General features: G+C 37.1%; 2 protein-coding genes across 2 annotated transcripts; both read left to right on the top strand.

Moving 5' to 3' along the window:
• Positions 1 to 10,994: 10,994 nt before the first annotated feature.
• LOC136798649 (zinc finger protein 14-like) lies at positions 10,995 to 15,378 on the top strand. Its single transcript, XM_067055295.1, has 3 exons — positions 10,995 to 11,747; positions 12,262 to 13,799; positions 14,368 to 15,378. Exons 1-3 carry the CDS (start codon positions 11,078 to 11,080, stop codon positions 15,292 to 15,294), a joined length of 3,135 nt encoding a protein of 1,044 aa, XP_066911396.1. The 5' UTR covers positions 10,995 to 11,077; the 3' UTR covers positions 15,295 to 15,378.
• Positions 15,379 to 16,092: 714 nt separating this feature from the next.
• LOC136798617 (enhancer of mRNA-decapping protein 3-like) lies at positions 16,093 to 18,216 on the top strand. Its single transcript, XM_067055249.1, has 2 exons — positions 16,093 to 16,393; positions 17,081 to 18,216. The coding sequence occupies exons 1-2, from the start codon at positions 16,136 to 16,138 to the stop codon at positions 18,131 to 18,133; spliced, it is 1,311 nt and encodes a 436-aa protein (XP_066911350.1). The 5' UTR covers positions 16,093 to 16,135; the 3' UTR covers positions 18,134 to 18,216.
• The last annotated feature ends 2,614 nt before the right edge of the window (positions 18,217 to 20,830 follow it).

Raw genomic sequence — 20,830 nt, 5'->3', positions numbered from 1 at the left:
AACGGGCAGTTTGGAATAAGCCGGCTGGGTGGAAATTGTAAAAAAAATTTAAGCGTGGTTGAATAAAAATTAATAAGTGGAGAGAACGGGGACGTCGCTTTATTAGGACTATTAATTATTACGTATATGAGACTCATTACCTACATCGAGGTAAGTACATTAAATTATATAATAAAAAGATGACTGCCTTGCTAGATTCCAACACAAAAGATTTGATTCCAAAAGCTTCAATAAAAAAAGGAATCCTTAGCCCATCGTGTGTAGACATTTGAGTGCGACTTTGAAACAAAATGAAAATGGTTGGAAATGTTTCTTAGTATAAAAATTAAAAATGAGGTCTTCTAATTTCAAAATAGTCTTTCATAACTAATAGAGTCTTTTCTAAAAGTTATACATATCACCCGAAAGTATATGTACGGAAATCTAAAATCGCTAGCGAAAATCAAAACGCTTCAAAAAAGGCTTCAGACACGTTAGGGTATCATTATATACAATATAGATAAGAAGGAAATGAGCATGAATCCCGTTAATGGATGTCAGCAGCCTAGAGTAAGCATTTCCAACTTTCCCATTAACCAGTTAGTCTGTACAGGGGGGCGTACGGGACTTCCAAAAACCGATAAACCGCGCAAAAATAGCTCTTTCACCGATAAACCGACAAAATTTATCCTCTTCACCGACACCAACTTTTTACTCTTGCTTCAAAAAAGGTCTGTAGCTCTTAATAAAGTAGACTGCATGTATCCCCGAAATTTTTGTAGCAAAACTTACCCATAATCCCCAATGCATGCTGGCAGGAATTCAAATTGTTGTTTAGGAGGTAGCAGGAGGCGCAACCATGGTTTGCGCCGACGGAAAATTTTTCAGTTTAGGCTAAAAACGCCCTTTTTAGACACTTTTTTCCGAAAATAAGCTGGCTTAGTGAATCAATACTATTCAATACGGGTTTCTACATTTATTATGTTGGTTTCCCTCGATGGAGAAAACTTTTGTATTTTCTCAACCCTCCATGCGAGCGAAGTGAGCGAGAAAAAAATTGATGGACTTATTTGTACCGAGATTTGTGCAAGTTACTTGTCCACGAAAATTATAATCTCTAAAATCGTGTTTGGAAAAAGCATCTTTTGAGGCCCTAAAAGTATTACTGGACTGGACTATTTTATTTTCTGCTGGTCATATATACACAGTAGAGTGGTGGGTAGGTCAAGGGTGGGGAAGCAAAAGTAGAATTTTGGCTGAAGGCGCCCCCTAGGCATATTCTGGCGCCCCCTTTTTGGTCGCATTAGTATACCGAAAGCAAGAAAAATTTGCGACATTTTTTATCGAGATGAATTGCATAAAGTCAATTAGAGTATAATGATACTGAAATGCGAGCGAAGCGAGCACAAAATTTTCGACTGGAAAAGGAACAAAATAAAACCACGTTAAAATTATTTTAATAACTTTATAGAATTATAAAAACTTTAAAATCAGGCATATAATATATGACAAATCTTATGAAAAATTCCACATACGATCCTTGAGGAACTATTATTGGTTATGCCTATTCTAAAAAAGTCAATGCAAAAAGTTGACTCTGTTTGACACGAGCGAAGCGAGGGAAATTATTTTCCAAAATAGAGCTTAAATTTGATCAAAAGTTTAGTAAAAGGGCGCCTTAAAGGGAAAGGGGCGCTAAAGTTACATACTAAAGAGCAAATATGAAAGAAAACTTCCTTCTTTTGGCGCCCCTTCAAAAAGCCTCCACTGGGAGGGGGAAGTTGCCCCCCTGCCACCACCCTACTGTATGTAAACAATTTTTTCCATCAGAGCTTTTACTAATGGGCTATTGCTGAACATATGTTATTTAACTAGGTCACTCCTGGTGTTTTCTGCAAGCGAAGCGAGCAAAGAAAATTTTAATTCTTGATTTTTGATTATTTATGCACAAGGATAATCAATTGTCAGAAACCGACGTATTTGATCATCACCGAAAAACCGCTATTTTTTGATTTTTTCACCGATAAACCGAACAAAAACAGCTCAATCACCGACACCGTGATGTTTTCCCTTCACCGATAAACCGACATATTTCGAGCTCTTCACCGATAAACGCGACAAAAAAAGGGCCGAAACCGACAAACCGCGCAAAACCGCTTTCCCGTACGCCCCCCACTGTACACAGACCCGATATTATGAGGGGGGTTTCGGCTCATAATTCGGTTGAAAACAAGAAGTCGTGGTTGGGGGCGCCGTCTTTCGAAGGATGTCGTGGTTGGGGGCGCCGACTCTCGAGAGTCGTCGTGGGTGGAAGCGGCGTCCTTCGAAGGTCGTCGTGGGACAGCTGGTCGTGGCACAGGATTTCGTGGGAGCCTCTCTTTCAATTTTTTCTGGTCTTCTATTTCTCAATATTTTCTAGCTGGTCCTTAAAATATCACTTAATATACCCACGCCGCCCTTCGAGAGCCACCGAACAGTGCGGCGACCTTCGAGAGTCGTGGTTGGGGATGGCGAACAGTCCGGTGACCTTCGAGTGTCGTGGTTGGGGACGGCGAACAGTCCGTTACTGGGTTGGAGGCTAAGTCTAAATCTTTAGAGGCTAACTAAAAAAAGGCCTGTAAAAAAACAACATGAAATCAACAGTAAAACTTATATGCTTATTTTTTTTTCTTTCTTTTTTTTGCATAGACAGATAGATATAGTGTGTTAAAAATGAACCTTGACAAAGAAAGCATCCTGGCCAATGTTCAAGCCTCCATCAATCTGATGCAAATATTTATAGTTTAATCAGAAGTTTGAGATTACTAAGTATTTCCAAATTAAATTGGCTAATTTTTCCTAAAACCTTGTGCCATTTTCTCGTGTTTGATAAAGAATTAGGAAAACCTGAAAAAAACCTACAGCTTCCTATAGTGTAGACTACGATGAGTCAGTTCAATCACTGCAAAATAAGTTTACCAATATTGGACAAAAAAATTTCTTCCTGTAAGGTATGTTTAACCAATTGGGGTATAAGCCCGAAGGCTAGAATTTCAATCTCTTCACAATTTGGATGGGTGGGTGGTCCATCAACTCTAATGACGTGTGATTCACTGATCGCCTTAGTGATAATAAACACCGCGTAAATTATAAGGCTTGCTTCAATTTTCTTGCCTTAAAAAGGCTAAAAATTCAATTCTAGCCCTTCGGGTTTATACTTAATTGGTTTTAACAACAACTCTCGAAGGTCGCCGCACTGTTCGCCGTCCCCAACCACGACTCTCGAAGGTCGCCGGACTGTTCGCCGTCCCCAACCACGACTCTCGAAGGTCGCTGCACTGTTTGCCGTCCCCAACCACGACTCTCGAAGGTCGCCGGACTGTTCGCCGTCCCCAACCACGACTCTCGAAGGTCGCCGCACTGTTCGGTGGCTCTCGAAGGGCGGCGTGGGTATATTAAGTGATATTTTAAGGACCAGCTAGAAAATATTGAGAAATAGAAGACCAGAAAAAAATTGAAAGAGAGGCTCCCACGAAATCCACCTGTCCCACGACGACCTTCGAAGGACGCCGCTTCCACCCACGACGACTCTCGAGAGTCGGCGCCCCCAACCACGACATCCTTCGAAAGACGGCGCCCCCAACCACGACTTCTTGTTTTCAACCGAATTATGAGCCGAAACCCCCCTCATACGATATCTATGAGTGAAGACCAGAAGAACAGAAAGTGTTTATCTAATGTTTTTTTTTCAGAAAGCCAAGCCCAGAAAGACATTTTCAAATTAGTGAGATCATTCATTCTTACTTGTCAATTGCTTATTAGAAACTTTTTACTTATTATTAATTTGCATGACTGAAATCAAGAAAAAGGGTCTTTACCCTGAAAAAACAAAAGTACATATATATTTTTTTCTTTTGGAATGTTGTTAAGGCCCTCCTTCACTCAATACAGAAAGTATCGGGTAATAAAAGGATTCTGTTCCTATTATTACCTAGTACTAGGTATGACTAGGTATAGTCATATGTCTTTAGAAATAAAATATGGAAATATGGGAATACATATGAGATAGACAACATGGGTAGTCGTTTTTACAAGGGACAGCTTGTTGTATAGCTTTTACGGAACACAATCAAAAGCTACAGATGAGCCGTTGAAAAGGCTGATCCCCTCTCAACCTCGTTGCCTTCGCATTACCAGCTTTTTTATGCTTTTACTATATGGTGCTAGATATATAAGAGGGGGAACTCGATCAGCCAACACTAGGGTATTCTCTGGCGTCCACAAGTAACGTAAATAAAGTCTGGGATACACGGGCACAAGGTTGATCCCCTCTTACTCTCGAGCCAGGAGAAAATCACTAAAACAAATTTTACAAATCAATTTTATAAATCATAAATAAATCATAAATCAAAAGTAAATCAGAAATCTCGTACACCATTTTTCGAGTGATTTGCATGCCCCTCGCTCTCGGGTACCTAATAAACAGGGGTTTGGAATAAAAGCGGGGGAAGTGTGGAACTATTCTTAAAAGTATAGCCGAATCCCCACTCATAATAAAAACTCTAAAAATTAAACATATCCCTCCTTTTTAAACCGGCGACTCTCGAAGGACGGCGGACCAACGACGACTCTCGAGAGACGGCGGACCAACGACGACTCTCGAGAGACGGCGGACCGACGACGACTCTCGAGAGACGGCGGACCGACGACGACTCTCGAGAGACGGCGGACCAACGACGACTCTCGAAGGACGGCGGACCAACGACGACTCTCGAAGGACGGTGGACCGACGACGACTCTCGAGGGACGGCAGACCAACAACGACTCTTGAAGGACGGCGAACCAACGACGACTCTCGAAGGACGGTGGACCCATATTTTAAAGACCAGATTAATTAATTAGATTAAATTGAGGACGAATAAAATGAAAGAGAGGCTCCCACGATGTCCCTCCCAACGACTTCCTGGTCGGACGACGACTTTCGAAGGGCGCCGCCCCGACCCACGACAACCCTCGAGAGTCGGCGACCCGACCCACGACAACCTTCGAAAGTCGGCGACCCGACCCACGACAGCTAGTCCGGACCGGCATTATGAGCCGAACCCCCCCTCATAGATATCCTACCTACGGCTAATTCCAAAATCCATTGCACTGCTACAAACGTGAGATACACTTAATTAGTGGAAGGTCCGCTAAATTCATTCTCCCCCGGGTGTTGTATAGCGCAGGCCTTCCGGATACTATACCCGTAACATACCCGGATACTATTGCCGTAATATACTATTATGTTAAAGCTTGACCCGACTTAACTGAGAGAACGACAGTAGACTCGAACTGCCAAGGTTCGAAGAAAAGAAGAAAGAACGAAAGAAAGGAAAGTCTTTTTCTTTTCAGTCTTGTTTATGGTCTGGCTCATGTGACAGTCTGATTGCTTGATTGTTTTTTTTACACAACTGATTTAAAAGTAATGCCTGGGTTATTTAAACATGTATTTATCAACCAGTAATTTGATCTTTTTCAAATTTTTGAAATGAATTTTGAACGATTTTGAACCACTTTGTTTTGAAGGCCCTTTTGAACCTTTTTTGAACTGTTTTGAACCATCCATCCTTGGGTTCTACCTCATCATCCAGAAAGCCCTCCTCTCCTGTTACTCCTGTTGTAGTAGTGTTTTTCTAGATTTTTTGTTTCTATCAATATTATGATGGGAGGTCGTCAGTAGTCCGACACTTTCCAGACCCCCGCGCTCGATAGGATCGATCATCAGAACGGCTTGATGACGGATCGATGACGGATCGATATGTGATCGATGGATTACTTAACGATCCGGATTTATTATTGGCAAAATCCTGTCATTACTTTTTTCTGATTTTTTGTACAAAGATTCTGTAGTAGCAAGATTCTCTAAAGAATAGCTGAAGTGGTTTTTCCCGGAAAATTCTTATTCACCTTAAAAAACGGATTTTCGTATTTTGGGGAAATTCCCTTTAACCAAATAAGAAAATATAGCTTTTCTCAATGTTGACTCATAATTTTTTTCTGATTTTTTGCACAATGATGCAAAATGGCAATACCCAAAATGTGACGGAGCCAGATTTTTAAGGAAAATTTTTTTGGGCAAATTTGGGCCAAAAACAGCTTAAAAGGTTTTTTGGGCCTGAATAGTTTAAGTGATTTTCGTATTTGGGGAAATTCCTTTTTACTGTACCATTTTACATTATTCAACACACAAGCTTTATTTTTCCATTCTGAACTTTTGTACAATTATTGTCACTTTTTTCTTATTTTCATCTGATGTTAATCATTAGGTAGGTCCATCCAGCATGTTGCTTGTTAATCTTGTGTAAACTTACATATTATGTTTTGCATATTTTCCAACTAAATCCAACCACGGCTTTTTCGTTCCTGTATTTTTGCATACAATTCAAGATGGCAGATGGAAAGGCAAAAAGGTCTATTATTTTAAAATGGAATAGACCCTTTCGCCTTTCCATCAGCCATTATGGCAGCATACAGGCATTTAGGAGAACGCAACGCTCTATTGAATAACAAATTACTCCATATATATCACTTTTCCTCACCCATACTACAAACAGGATAAATTATCTTGGACCTAGCTAAAGTTACAGCCTGAGTGTAAGATAGCCCAAACTGTAAACACCCTATTTTGATTTAAAAAAAGGAGCTAAAGAACTATAATTAACATGATTGACAACAGCCTGGATATCCAGGCTGTAAACTATTTCACTTTTTTTTTTCACTTTCATTTTTGATATTTTATGTTCTGGTTTACAGCCTCGCATAGTGTGCAAGGGGGTTCCAGGTCCCATCTGAAAATTCAGGTCCCACCTTATCCTAAAATTCCCACCTTCAGCCCAGACTCCCAGATCCCAGCTAAAAACAAAAAAAATATACTAATTCGAGGAACAAAACAAAATTTCTTTACCGTAATATGAAGATGCAATATATTACATATGTTTAACTTTCCATTTGCCTATGACCTACATTAGGGGTAGAAACCAATCAAGTAGTCAGACGGCTTAGAAGTAAGTGTGAGTCGTTAGATATAAGTTTGGCATGAAATTATGGCTAATCCTCGAATAAGAAGTTTTGGGGAAAATTTGTCCCGATAACTACAATATTAGTATAAATAAGTGAGGATCGCCTACAACCATAACTGCAGGGAGGGAGGGAGGTAAAATATTTCATCCTGTCAGCTTTCAGTTAGAGCGTCGACTTGAACTGGGAGATTTGATGGCCATTTTGAACATGACGTCACATGGCTATTAGAAAAGTAGACTCAGTTGGCGGAGGGCGGCCACCCAGCCATTCGAATACTGTATATAGCGCTTATCAAATAAAAGTTAAACCGCATTTTAACCTGTGTTAAATCCAAAATATATTAATATGCCTATTATATACATTTATGAAATATATAAAAAAATTATATCACAAAATCGTAAAATCTGAAAATAAGAAATTTTACTTTAACTTTTTCCAAAACACCCAAAGTCCCACCTAAAGAAATTAACTCCCACCTTAACTTGTTTCTCCCACCTAAAATCTGGAAAACCCCAAATCCCACCTGAAAATTTTCGACCCAAATCAGCAAAACCCCCCCCCCCCCACTATTCTGGGGGGGGGGGTGCACACTATGAGCCTGGTCTCCCTAGAGTGATTTGCATTCTCCATATAAGAATGCAGTCCACTTGCTTGCGCTCACTTCGCTAAAGCCGTAAAGGACCAATCTACACGGAGCAGAGCAAATCTGAAGCAAAAATAGGATAGTCCTCCACCTGCTAGTGAAGATAGAGCTTTCTGTTACATGAAAACATGAAAAAAGAAGAAAACATGAAAAAAGAAGAAAACATAGGCAAGTTCATTTTCCAAGAAAACATGGTCTGATGGTTAGTCATGATAATGCATGCAAACTTTTTCATGGATTCTAGTGTAATCTTTGGATGTTTTAAATGGTTTTAGATCTTGTAAGGCTGCTTTTATTAAGTTCTGTTTTGCTGCCCTGGGTTGACTAGGAAAGTTTTGGAAACATGGGTTTGCACTTTCATTCTCTAGGGAGACCAAGCTCTATAATTTTAGAACTTTGTATGTTGAGGTAAATTTTGTTTTTTCTAAAATTTTGAGCTTGGATATCCAGGCTTGTAGATTGACAATTCAAATTTTAACCAGAAAAAGTGAAAAGTTAGCTTCAGAATGACTGGTGAAAACTAGGAAATGGCAGGTAATTCGGTCACCATTCGCTATTTTTGCAGCACTAAATATAGGGAATGGTCAGAGAGTACACAGTAAGTTGGTCTAATGTTGAATGTTGTTATCCCTCTTCTAATTTTAACATCCTTCTTTAGAGATAGGAATAATATGAAGGTCGGAATCTCTGATGGACTCAATTGATTGCTAAGCAAAGAAAAGTAGTTTCAATCAGCGATTCTGACTTTCCTATTATTCCTATCTCTAAAGAAGGGTGACGAAATTAGAAGAGGGATGTCGACATTAGACCAACTTACAATATCTACTAGAGTGGGATGGAGGATATTTTCAAAAGTTCCAAAAAGAATTTGCACCCCCTTATCCTCAAAAAAATTTCAAGCCCTCCTAACCAGTCAATATATTTTTGGCACCCCCTCCTAATATAGAACCCTCCTAGAATCCTCCACCCCCTAATAGATACTTTCTGACCAATCCCTTATGTATATATGTAAGTTTCGTATGAATACTTTCTTTTTGTATAGGTTTTGCATATATATATTTTCAGTGAAATCTCATCACAGCAATTTGGCCATCATAATTTTTGCACACAATTCAATATGGCGGATGGAAAGACAAAAAAATATTTTCAATTTCTTATTAGGATGCACCATCTGTAAGGTTTCTAAACTTGGTTTTCCTTCTTTTGGGTATATGTATTTTTGAATTGAATTGAATCAAATTTAAGGCAAAATTTGTAAAAAAACTGTATGCAGCGGATACAAAATCAAAATAAATGTCACAAGTCAAAATAAAAAATCAAATATGGCTAATTTTGATTGTTCAATCGTTTTAAAAGTTTGTTTTGGACACTTGATTTTAATTGTTCTCTTTAATGACACGTGGTTCACGCAATGTTTAAACATTTTACTGCTTTTATGTCCCTTTAAATTATATAGTGGTTTGTCTTTTGAAGTTTTGAACTAGCTAATTAAAGAGAAATTTTGAAATATGGCTTGAAAAGGTGTTGAAATTAGATGAGGAATGTTGATATTTGACTAAATTACAGAGGTTAGTAAACGATATCATCGTCCAGGATGCATGGTCTCTTATTTTCCCCCTATTTTCTACTTTCCTATCTTCTATTCTGATTTTCTCAAGTGTTTCTAACTTTATTTTATGAATTTTTCTAAAATTTGTCCGTACCAATGATTTGGTACCACCACCACCACCAAATGCAAGCAACCTTGGCCTACAAACTCAACTCCTAACTGCTTGTGTCACAGAGACATGACAGATCTGTTACTCCAAAATACTTATAGCATGTAATTTTCAGACAAAAAGCTCCCAACCCTACAAGTAAGTCTCAAGGCACGAGTGCCCTTAGAACACCCTCTGCCCTATATTGTGACTCTCAAGCTTGAACCCTAACCTAACTAATAATAACCAAGCCCCCATCTACCTTAAGTGAATTAATTTTCGCGGCAACTAATTTTCGCGAGACAACTTCCCACGGGAAATAATTTAATTTTAGTGGGACTTATTTTCGCAACCTAACTTCGACTGTAAACTTTTGCGAGGATTTAATTTCGCGAATTTGCGATTTTTTCAGATTTACATATTTTTCGTTAGTTTGATTACGAGATTTTGTGTGTACAGTAGAGTCTCCATAACTCGAACGGCTACAAGGAATGAAAATTTATTCGAGTTATAGAGACATTCTAGTAATTCATTTAAAAGAGTTTCTTAGCTGGAAGAATTTTTAGCGCAAAAAACTTAATTTTCGCAAGGATTAAATTTCCCGAATTTACCGAGATATGAGAGTTTGAAAATTTTCGAGAAGGAAGGAAAAATTCGCAAAAATTTGAAACTGAAACAGCAGGAATTAAGGGTATGTTATGAGTAAAATAATTCAAATTTGACAGAATTTAATTTGGTTGTAGAAGGAAAAAAATTAATTTTAGCAGGAACTTAATTTGGCGAAAAATCTGCCAAATTCGTCAAATTTTCTTTCCGCTAAAAATTTCTTTCCTTATACTTATTATTTTTACATAAGTGTTCCCGTCTCATATCAGACACATATTTCATATCAGGACAGTGTCTTGCTATTGCTATATTGTGCTGATATTATAAGCAAAAAAATGTTTTTTTTTCCTCTTTCTGACCAATCTTGCACCACATCCATGTCAATTCAATGTGATGAAGCTTGTGAATTAAAATTGATGAGTAAGCAAACGGTATCACTCTTATTTAAAAATAAAACCTTTAAGGTATCAATTCTATCTTCGATTTTCTAGCAAAAATGGAATATCCCATCTAATCTTGGAGAGTTGTCAGTTATGACTTATAGTGTGAATCCCCTTCTGAAAGACAGGGTCCAAGTTTTCAAAGTAAGGCTTTTTTATAGGGGATGGAACTTTTCCTGAATATAAATTAAAATGGGGTAGTTCGAGCTTCCAATAAGGATCAAAAGAGAATAGGGGCGAATCAACACATTAAAAATGTATCATATTTTAAAGATTTAACCTTAAAAGAATTTCGCATTGCTCTACAAACATATATTTTTTCACAAACAAATTGTACAGCTGACATTTCATGGATTTAAAACAATCAATCATAATGATGGCTACCTTAACTACAGATAAAATGAGTCTGTATTTCCATGTTGTGTTCACAAGTGAAAAGTTAAACCCCCATTTTATTTGGAAAAAGTCCTATCCCCCTATAAAGCTTTTCTTGAAAAGTTGTATCCACCTTAAAGAAGGGTGTTTACTTTATGAGAATTCCTACTTGATGAAGTAAAATCTTCAACAGTTGAACATTATATGGCTGATCTGTATATATGTTTGTAATGATATTTTTTAAAACATGTCAACTTTTATTCTTTTGCATCTTATAGTTATGAACCATCTGGCCAATGTCTTCAAAAAAACAGCCTACACGCCTATTTTTAGGCAACCACGTCAAGGCTGAGCAGGCATTGGAACTCTTTGTCAAATGTAAAGCTGAATTAGGGGTTGAATCCAATTTGGATTTTCTTACCTTATTGCTTGAAAACATTGGAAATGCCAAAGCAACTTTGGACAATCCACCATCTTTTGTATTTTCTGGATCAAGTGTCATATCAAGTGAACCAACAGACCACTTACAGAAAACAAAAAAACAACCTACACGACTCTACTTAGGCAAAAGCTCTAAAGCTGACGAGACTTTGCAATTATTTGGCAAATGTAAAGCTGAATCAGATATTGAAAATAGTACTGACTTTCTTATCTGGCTGCTAAAAAATGTTGAAATTCCGAAAGAACAGATTGTGAAAAGTTCCTCACTTCCTTATGTATTTCCTCCCGAAATTCTTCCTTTCCTTACGGAATCCAACAAGGAGCCATTAAACACAGCAAAATCAATAACAATCAAAAGCTCAAAAGGTAAATCAACAGTATTTGGTCGTGCTAATGCAGAGGTTGTTTCAGAAGATAAGATCATCAATGAGCCTCCAAAAATGGTGTTACAGGAGGAAGACAAGACACCACCACAAAGAGAAAATATTATCATCGTGAAAAATAATGAAGAAAAGAGAAGCCTTGGTAATTGTATTAATTTTAGGTTGGGTAGGTCTGTACTAGATATTAAGATAAAGTCTAATGACCTGTTATAAAATAAACAGAACGAGTCTCAACTTAATATAGATCAAGTATTCGGTTATTTTGCTTAAAATGTTTCCATAATAGACCTTTTCATAAATTACGTCACGAACAACATTTGCCTCGTTTCGAAATTATTACCATGGAGATAAACTTCCATTGGATTTTATTAGTTCTACTTTCTAATCATAAAAAAATCATTTAATGTCTCAAGAGACAAAATCACCATGGTAATTGTTTGAATACGAGGCAAGTGATGTCCGTGACGTAATTTATGAAAAAGCCTAATGGCAAAATCAAATGAAATTTATTGAAATTATTAATATAATCTTCTCAGTCTTCTATTTTTCAAATTCATGTTCTTCACTTATTCCTTGCATGAAAAAAAAATTCCAGCACTTTCTGGGACAGAAAGATATTATATATTTATTGATGACAATGATTTTTTATATACTAGGTGCACGATCACACCCGGAAAACACAGGTCATGAGATGGAATTGATAAATCAAACACCAGAAACATCTATCATGGACAACATGACGGAAGGAATTTTATTCCAGTGTGTACAATGTTTGATATATTTTCCAGAGCACCAACTCTTAATTCAACATTCTGAAACTCATAAGACCGCACCCAAGAAACCGTACATGTGTAACCTTTGCTCTAAAGATTTTGATGAATGTACTGAGCTAAAAATGCATATGTCAGAACATTCAACAACTGGTAAAAAGCCATTTCGTTGTGGCATTTGTGGTAGGTGCTACTCCATTCCTGAAGTCTTGGAGCGTCATCTTGAAATCCATTTAGATGATCAAAGTTTTGTTTGCACAGTCTGTGAGAAAAAATTCCTACGTTTACAAACCTATGAAAAGCATATCCTTACACACAAATCTTTGCAGAAACTCTTTTTGTGTGAAGTTTGTGATAAAAAGTTCACAAAAGCGGAAAACTTTGAAAAACATATTCGCACACACATCAGTGATACTACTCAGGAAACACTTCAATGTGGAAATTGTAGAGAATTCGTCAAAGATCCTGGTGTTCTGATCAGACATAGTCGAAGCCATATTGGAGCAAATTGTTACAAATGCAAGCTGTGTGATGAGGATTTTGCTAATGGGGATGAATTTGAGGACCATGTTTGTCCTTACAATGATGTAGCAACAGACGAGGGCCAGAAAATTGATTTCCCTCCTCAATTGAATACTGAAGAAAAGTCGCATCATTGTGATGTTTGTGATGAAGAGTTTACAAATTTAGGTGCATTACAGAAACATGGTCTAAACCATACAGATAAAATATACGACTGTAAGTTTTGTAATAAGAAATTTGCTGATATGGTCAATATGGAGCGACATTCTTTAACTCATGCAGGTGAGAAGCCCTACCTCTGTGATTATTGTGGTGTTACTTTTGCTGAATCAGCTGAACTCCAAAAACATGTACGTCAACATACTGGTATTAAAAGTTTCGAATGCAAAAAGTGCCTCGGAACTTTTTCTACATCAGCAAATTACAAAAGGCATAGTTGTAAAGATCGACAACACAAATGTGATACCTGTGGTAAAGGATTCAGTAATGGCAGCAATCTTCTTATTCATACCAGAATACACACTGGAGAGAAGCCATACTCGTGTGAATATTGTGAAAAGAGATTCAACAATATATACCATATGAGAACGCACACTAGAACTCATACCGGTGAAAAACCATACAAATGTGACCATTGCACTAAAACATTTGGACATCCAAGTAATTTGCAAAGACATCAGCGTTTTCATACTGGCGAGAAACCTTATAAGTGCACACATTGTGAGCGTGGGTTTGTGGCTACCAACGATTTGAAGCGTCACATTCGTATTCATACTGGTGAAAAACCGTTCCATTGTGATGTCTGTGGCAAGAGCTTCACAAACTCCAGTAATTTTCAACGCCATCACCAGAGGCATAGACCGAAAGACAAGCATGAACCCAAACCATCTAGCCAAAGTGTTTGATTTATTTTCATTTTTGATGATGATATGATGTGGTAGTGACAGTAGTTTTAAAAATTTCCTCATATTAATCACTTTTATTGAATATAGAATATTGTAATTTGTGTTTTAAAGTTCTTTTTTTTAACCTTTAAGTATAATTAACTTTTTAAATATATTTTTGATTTTATTTGAACATTTCATTTTTTAAATTAAATATATACAACCTATATATGTGATTTTTCTTCTTTTAATTTGTGATGACAATAAGGAAAAATAAGTGAGATACACGCTTTTTCTTTTATAAGAATAACTTCTATAAGAATATTAGGGTGAGATTTCGGGTTTAAGACAATAGGCCTATTGTTTAGAACAATAGAAAAAAAATAATGCTCACCCTCAACCAAAGTACACTATTCTTATAAAAGAGAAAGCGTGTTGAGGTCTAATATCCTAATGAAACGATTTGCTTCTTCTCCTAAAACTTCAAGTCGCTCGCAAATCATTTACTTCTATTAATGCTTATTATTCTCTATTTTTTAGGGACAAACACATAATTGCTTGACCATGAATGATAAATAAACAGTGAAAAATTCTGGATACATCAGTTATGTTGTTGGCAGCTATCAAGCAACCAATCAAACGATACAAATGTTCTTCATGTGATAAAGCTTTCGAATATCCCAGTGGTTTGACAAGACATCTCCGTTGCCATACTGGCGAAAAACCCTTCTCATGTCTGATCTGCAATAAAGAATATTCTCAAGCAAGTCATCTTCAGAAACACGAAAAATCACATTTTGGAAATCCTACTGAAAAACATTTTAAATGTCAACTGTGCCACAAGACATTTTATTACCCAAGTGAACTTCACAAACATATTAACACTCATGACAAGATGGACAAACCTTATCCATGCAATATTTGTCCAAAAAGATTTAAGTTTTCAAGTGCCCTTCAGCGGCATATGCGGAGCCACACACCTTCATTTGAGGGTCCCAGATGTGACAAAAGATTTGAACAAGCCAATCATCTGGGAGAGCATAACTGTGGTGGTAAAAAAGAGTTAGTTCAACCTGATGATTGTATCTTGATGGTCAAGAACAATTTTGAATCTAATCCAGTCGACACAGGTACATGTTTTTCAATCGAAACGCTGCAGAAAAGCAGTTGTAATCCCAACGATGAGACACCTAGAGAAAGAAGAATTATTTCTACAGACAAACCAACTATAACTCAATACTTTTCTTCAGGGATGAATCCAAAACACGAAGATCCTAATATAAAAAGTGAAAAACCAAAAACACACAAATGTACAGTTTGTCAGAAAGAGTTTCAATATATGAGTGGTTTGCAACGACACTTGCGTGTGCATACAGGTGAAAAACCCTTCGCTTGTCAAATTTGTGGAAAGACTTTTTCTCAAGCACCACATGTTCGGAAACACTTGTTAACACATATCACATTCGATCAAGACTATGAATCAACAATGATGCTGGATTTGGCCAACAGTTGAAATATTGGAGAGATTTAGTTTATTTTTGAAATTCGTCTCAAAGTCTCGAAAATTCGTTTCATTGCAGATGAGTTGTTCCTTAGGATTTCTTTGTTATTGCGATATTAAAAGTGAAACATTTACCAACTCGAGGGCCTGTTGAAGTTTCTTCTCAGCATAGTTTGACCGTATGTAGTCCACAATTATGATTTGGGTTAAATTCATTACTAACTTGGGTGTCTATAATTTCTATAACTTCGTTATTTAGTGATGATTAATAGGACTTTATGTTTTTTGGAAGTACATTAACCCCATTTACACACTGCCACACTGCCGATCAGATTTTAATAAGAATTTTTACTTCTTTATCTGTTTTTTTTATTTCTATATTTTTATTTATTCATGATATTCATGACGTAATGTTTTCTACGGAAATATCCCGTTTTTAGCCAGTAGTGGCAAATTTTAACTGGACAAAGGTTGTATAAAATTTGCCACTACTGGCAAAAGCCGGGGTCTTTCCGTAGAAAACATTACGTCATGAATATCATGAATTATAAGTGTATATTTCATAAATTGTACCTAGGCTGATTATACCTTCTTTGCAGGTTAACTATAGTCATGAAATCCGTTCTATACATAGCATGATTCGACAAGTTGTCTTCTGACACTTCACTTGTCAAACCTTTAAGTGTGGAGACTTTCTTCCAAACGTTCAAGATCGTTTGAAAGCTCAGAGATAAAGTTCCCCGGAGTGTATGTGAAATCATAACAGAAATTTTCAGTAATTATTACCTGTCGTCTTATTTATCTATTTCCAGTAAAAGTATCAAAATATTAAAGATTGTTTAAAAATCTCACGATGGAAGCGGCAGAAGGCTTTATTGGTTACTACGTTTCTCTACAATGTGACAACGATTCCACTTATGAAGGTGAAGTCAAATCCATTGATCCTGAACGCCAATTGATCACCCTTACACACGCTCATCAAATGACGGCGGATGGGCGGGACATGAAGTTTCCACAGATCACTTTGACAGGGAACCACGTCAATAATTTGAAGATCATCCGACAAAAGTTGAAAATACCTGATCTAAACCAGCATATTCAAGATCAACAGGTAAGCTTTCTTTCTTTCTTATGCCCAGCTTTCTGAAGGGCATAGGCTGAAATTCAGCAAATTAATGGGGTTAACTGAGGGGTGCCTTACTTGGGAGTATATGTATACGTTGTCTTAAAAATACCTAAAGTTTTACGGTGCAACTAAATATCTGAAGGAGTTGAAACCCTGAAAGGGTTATCCACGGGACGTTTAAAGCCTTGAAAACCTTGACGAGCTTTCATATCATTTTTGTCCTGTTTCGATTCGGCTTGTTAATTGCAGTCTGTCTGGATTGTATTTGTAAATATTTTAATGTTCAACTCGCTCTCGCTCTCTAGCAACCAAGTTGTCATTTATTTCAGTTTGGTCTCGGTAAAACCTTTGATTTTCATTTAAAAACAGTTAAAGATATAAAAGTCTTAAAAAAAAAAACAGAATAAAATTTAGGCATTCTGTGCTTTTTCTGACCTTTTCTGAATTTCCATCATAATGCCTTACGCTGAAAGATGATAGAAAAAGTAATAAAAAATGTGTGTACTGTATGTGTTATGAGTATTACCCCTTTTAAAATTCAGGAATTTCCTGAGTTTTCGACTTGATATTTTGACCAGTAATAGTTATAAGCAATCTCATACTGTGTGCAAAACTTCAACTGCCAAAGCATGTTACAAAGGAATTTAATTTATCCAATTTCTTAACGTTTAGAAATCAGAAAAGAACAAGAAACGTACCAGTCCACCGAACCGCGACCCTGACAACACGTACAACTCTTACAACAACACAAAACCAGCACAACAGCAACGCAAAAAGAGTGGCACGTTCACCAGTCAAGATGCTTCGGAGATTTCCATGTTCCCCGACTTCGATTTCCAACAGAACAATGCGCGTTTCGATAAGCAAGCAGTGTACGAAAAAATGTTGCAAGAAACGGACAGTATTCCGAACCCCGCGCCTCTCTATGATCCGAAAATGAGAAGTCAAGACAACATTTTAGAAAGTGAACCGGTTTCGTTACGCCAGATTCAAGTTCCGTTAGAACACGCTGGTAAAGAATTTGCAACGGAAGATGGTTTCATCATCCCTGCTATTACGTTATCGCTGAAAATGAAACTGTACGCAGCTGCTGAAAAAGCAGGACTTTCCATTCACCAGTTAGTTGAAACCTCCGGTATCTGTGTGTCACAAATGGCTATTCAACTGGTCGGTGGTGCTTTGCGTTTGAATCCCAAGAACAGTCACCAGAGACCCGAAATTGTCGTGTTAGCTGGATGCCACACGCAGGGTCTACAAGCCATTTGTACTGCACGTCACTTAGCAAATCATCGTTGCAAAGTGGTCCTCTATTTCCCTAACTCCTCACCAGAGTTGCAACCTCAAATCAATCTTTTCCAATCAGCTGGCGGAAAGATCATCAAATCGACCAGGGAACTTCCCTCGCAACCAGTCGATATGATCATCGATGCAATGGTGGGACACGAGAACCATCAACCTACACCGTGGCTTCCCTACGCCGTGTCATGGGCGAACCAAAACAAAGCACCGGTAATGTCTATCGATCCTTGCATACCAAACTCTAAAGTAGATCTTCCAAATATCAAATGGGCCATCTCGTTAGGTTTACCGTTAATAAAATCACCAACTCCGGGCCGTTTGTATCTGGCAGATTTGGGCATACCTCGCGGTGTTTTCAGAGATGCTGGTATTCAATATGTTTCACCTTTCAAAGATAAATTTTGCATTCCTCTTTATGAATCTTAACTTGGTGTATAGTGTTCTTTGATTATTTCTTTGTGTCCATCATTCATGATTTTTTGATATTTTATTTGCTTCGTTATGTTAATTACGACATTTTAAAACGCTATCGAGTTAAACAATACCTTGAATATCTCGTGTTTTCTTAAGTTAATTTAAAGTGATTTTTTTGAAGGTTTTGAGTTCTCTGAGAATGTTTCTTCTTTGAGTTTCGTGTTCTACTTTTTTGTTTTCTTTGGTCATCTACGACATGATACCTAGAAATTTTAATCGATATTTTATAAAGTTCTATTTATTTCCAACATTTTCCAGTTTTATAAACTCAGTTTTACCATATTGACCAACGCTCTCTCCCCATTGGAGGTGTATAAATTGTTTTGTCTTCGACATAGGCTTTACTCGAGTTGAAAAGCATCGTAAAGCCGCCCTGGTCATTTGGCTGGTGACTTAATCATATAAGAAATAAGGGGAGAATACAATGTTGTTTTGTAGGGAGTCTAGTCTAGCTCCAGTATTCTTATGCTATCAGTGAATTCATTCACGCTCAAATTTCACTGCATGCTTATGCTATGTGATATGTTAATGCTTTTCGGGTGCTTGAAATTAAAACGGTTGTTCCGTAAAAGCAATATCAATACAATTTAAATCTTGTTGAACGTCTGTGTTGACAAATAGATCTACTTTCACCCGAGTTCAGTAAAATAATTCACGTACTTAACCTTTATAAAGTTTTAAAATTTCGATGGCAATACAGTAATATCACACGTTTTTTTTTATCAGAATACCTAAAATGCCTGGATGTGCTTATTTTTTTAGCAACTTTCAGCTTAAAATGTACTACAGACTACTCTTAATCGACAATATCATGCGAAATAAAGAGCACTTAAAATTGAAAAAATTTGGATAATATTTAAATAACAATGGGCTTTTCCAGAAAAAATTTGAATCCCATTTGGAGGAATATGAGGTTGAGGATATAACAATTTTGATTTACGCCCGGACAGCGGGTTTTACCCCCGGACAAGCATCAGTTGACCCCCCGCACAACCCAAATTACCCCTGGACCGAGCAAATATAACCCCCGGACAAGGCAAATCTGGATGATTTTTCGCTACTCCCCGGACAATATATCATCCACCCCCTATGCACGGACATTTTCTGGAAGAGCCCAATATTTTAAATCCATCCCTAAGTTCGGTTAAAACTGCTTGAATTTTCAGCCTATATGTTCTTATAAACTGAGTTCTAATAAAAAAAACATGTAATATTTTAAGGTTTCCTTTTTTGTTGTTTTAGAGTTTTCAAAGAAAATTATAAAAAAGTTTGACATTTTTATTTGATATTGTATATCTATCGTATTTTTTAAGAATTTTTACAATTGAAAAGTTCAATATTGTCAGATTCTCCCCCTGATGCCGCAGATATAACGATTATATCCAATCCATTATTTGAAGATTTGAGTGCTATGAAGGACACTCTTAAAAATAAGTTGAATATCCATCTTGAGACATGTCCTCTGTCACATGTTAACCGCGCCTTTTTTGGAGTTTTTTTTCAGAATAACTTTTATCCTTATGATGACAACTGTCAACCGTTTTTTATTTGAAGTCAATCTCTTGTCAAAAACTTTATATTGACGTTTTTGAATATCCATTTTGAATATCCGCTTTGAATACCTTATCGGCCCTTTTTACGCCGGCCCTTATCGGCGTTATTTTTAGGCTCTTGGCGTAATAAGGGCCGGCGTTAAAAGGGCCAAAATTTTGCAAATTTTACTTAAAAGTGGCGTTAATTTTTGACCATTTTTCTCTAGTTAAAGGATTTTGGGTATGATTCGAAGATAAAAAATCATGCATTGTTTTACTCCATATCTAAAACTTCGCAAAAATCAGTGATTTTCAATTGAATTATCAACAGTTTACTACTGAAAAAAGATATTTTAATGTAAATTGAAGCATAAATAGCCATTCTAACAAATTTTGGCGTTTAAGGCCCTAATTGACGTAAGCCCAAAATCAGGCTGTGCGTAATAGAGCCGGCGTAAAAAGGGCCGATAAGGTATCCAATATCCATCTCTAGCGAATCTACCAAATGGGAAGAAGAAGCTTCGATTTCAAGCTCATACTTTCTAACTCAATTTACAAGAGCCAAGAGGCAAAGGAATAAGTTTATCTCGATTGAGGCTCGGGCTGCTTGAGTGGATTTGAAGAGCAGAAATTATTGACGTCTTTTCATTTTCCTTTATGTTCCAGGTGAATTCTTCACGACTCTTCAAGGGACCAAAGAGTATTTTTGATATGAAAAATATTTTAAAGGACCTTGATTTGATGTTGTTGATTCTTAGTTCATCGTTCACCAATGCACTTAGGAAGCATTTTCATATTGGGGGGGGGGGGGCTGAAGTTTATTGACACCGCGAGGGCCAACCATGGTTTGGCCCGAGGGGGGGGGATTTGGAAAATTTGAGCTCTAGATGGCTTAAAAATACACTCAAAACATGCACATAAATAAAGACAATTATGACAAATTAAAAAAGAAAAACTTAGCATTTTGCAAAATAACCATTTTTGAAAAAATTACCCCCCCCCCCCAGTTGCTACGGCACTGTATTTATTAACAAGAAGCAGTGGCGGCCTGGCAGGGGGTGCAGGGTGTGCAGTGCACCACCCAGAAAGATCTGAGAGGGGCGCCAAAAGAGCTTTT

This window comes from Clytia hemisphaerica, unplaced genomic scaffold, assembly GCF_902728285.1.
Source record: "Clytia hemisphaerica strain Z4C2 unplaced genomic scaffold, Clytia hemisphaerica genome assembly, whole genome shotgun sequence".
Classification (NCBI taxonomy): domain Eukaryota; kingdom Metazoa; phylum Cnidaria; class Hydrozoa; order Leptothecata; family Clytiidae; genus Clytia; species Clytia hemisphaerica.
This window is presented reverse-complemented; position numbering and strand designations above follow the sequence as displayed.

Coding starts and splice junctions, on each gene's coding strand:
- LOC136798649 (XM_067055295.1), top strand. CDS start 11,078: ATGTCTTCAAAAAAACAGCCTACACGCCTATTTTTAGGCAACCACGTC. Junction 11,748..12,261: donor TGAAGAAAAGAGAAGCCTTG/GTAATTGTATTA, acceptor TTTATATACTAG/GTGCACGATCACACCCGGAA. Junction 13,800..14,367: donor AACCATCTAGCCAAAGTGTT/TGATTTATTTTC, acceptor AATAAACAGTGA/AAAATTCTGGATACATCAGT.
- LOC136798617 (XM_067055249.1), top strand. CDS start 16,136: ATGGAAGCGGCAGAAGGCTTTATTGGTTACTACGTTTCTCTACAATGT. Junction 16,394..17,080: donor AGCATATTCAAGATCAACAG/GTAAGCTTTCTT, acceptor CTTAACGTTTAG/AAATCAGAAAAGAACAAGAA.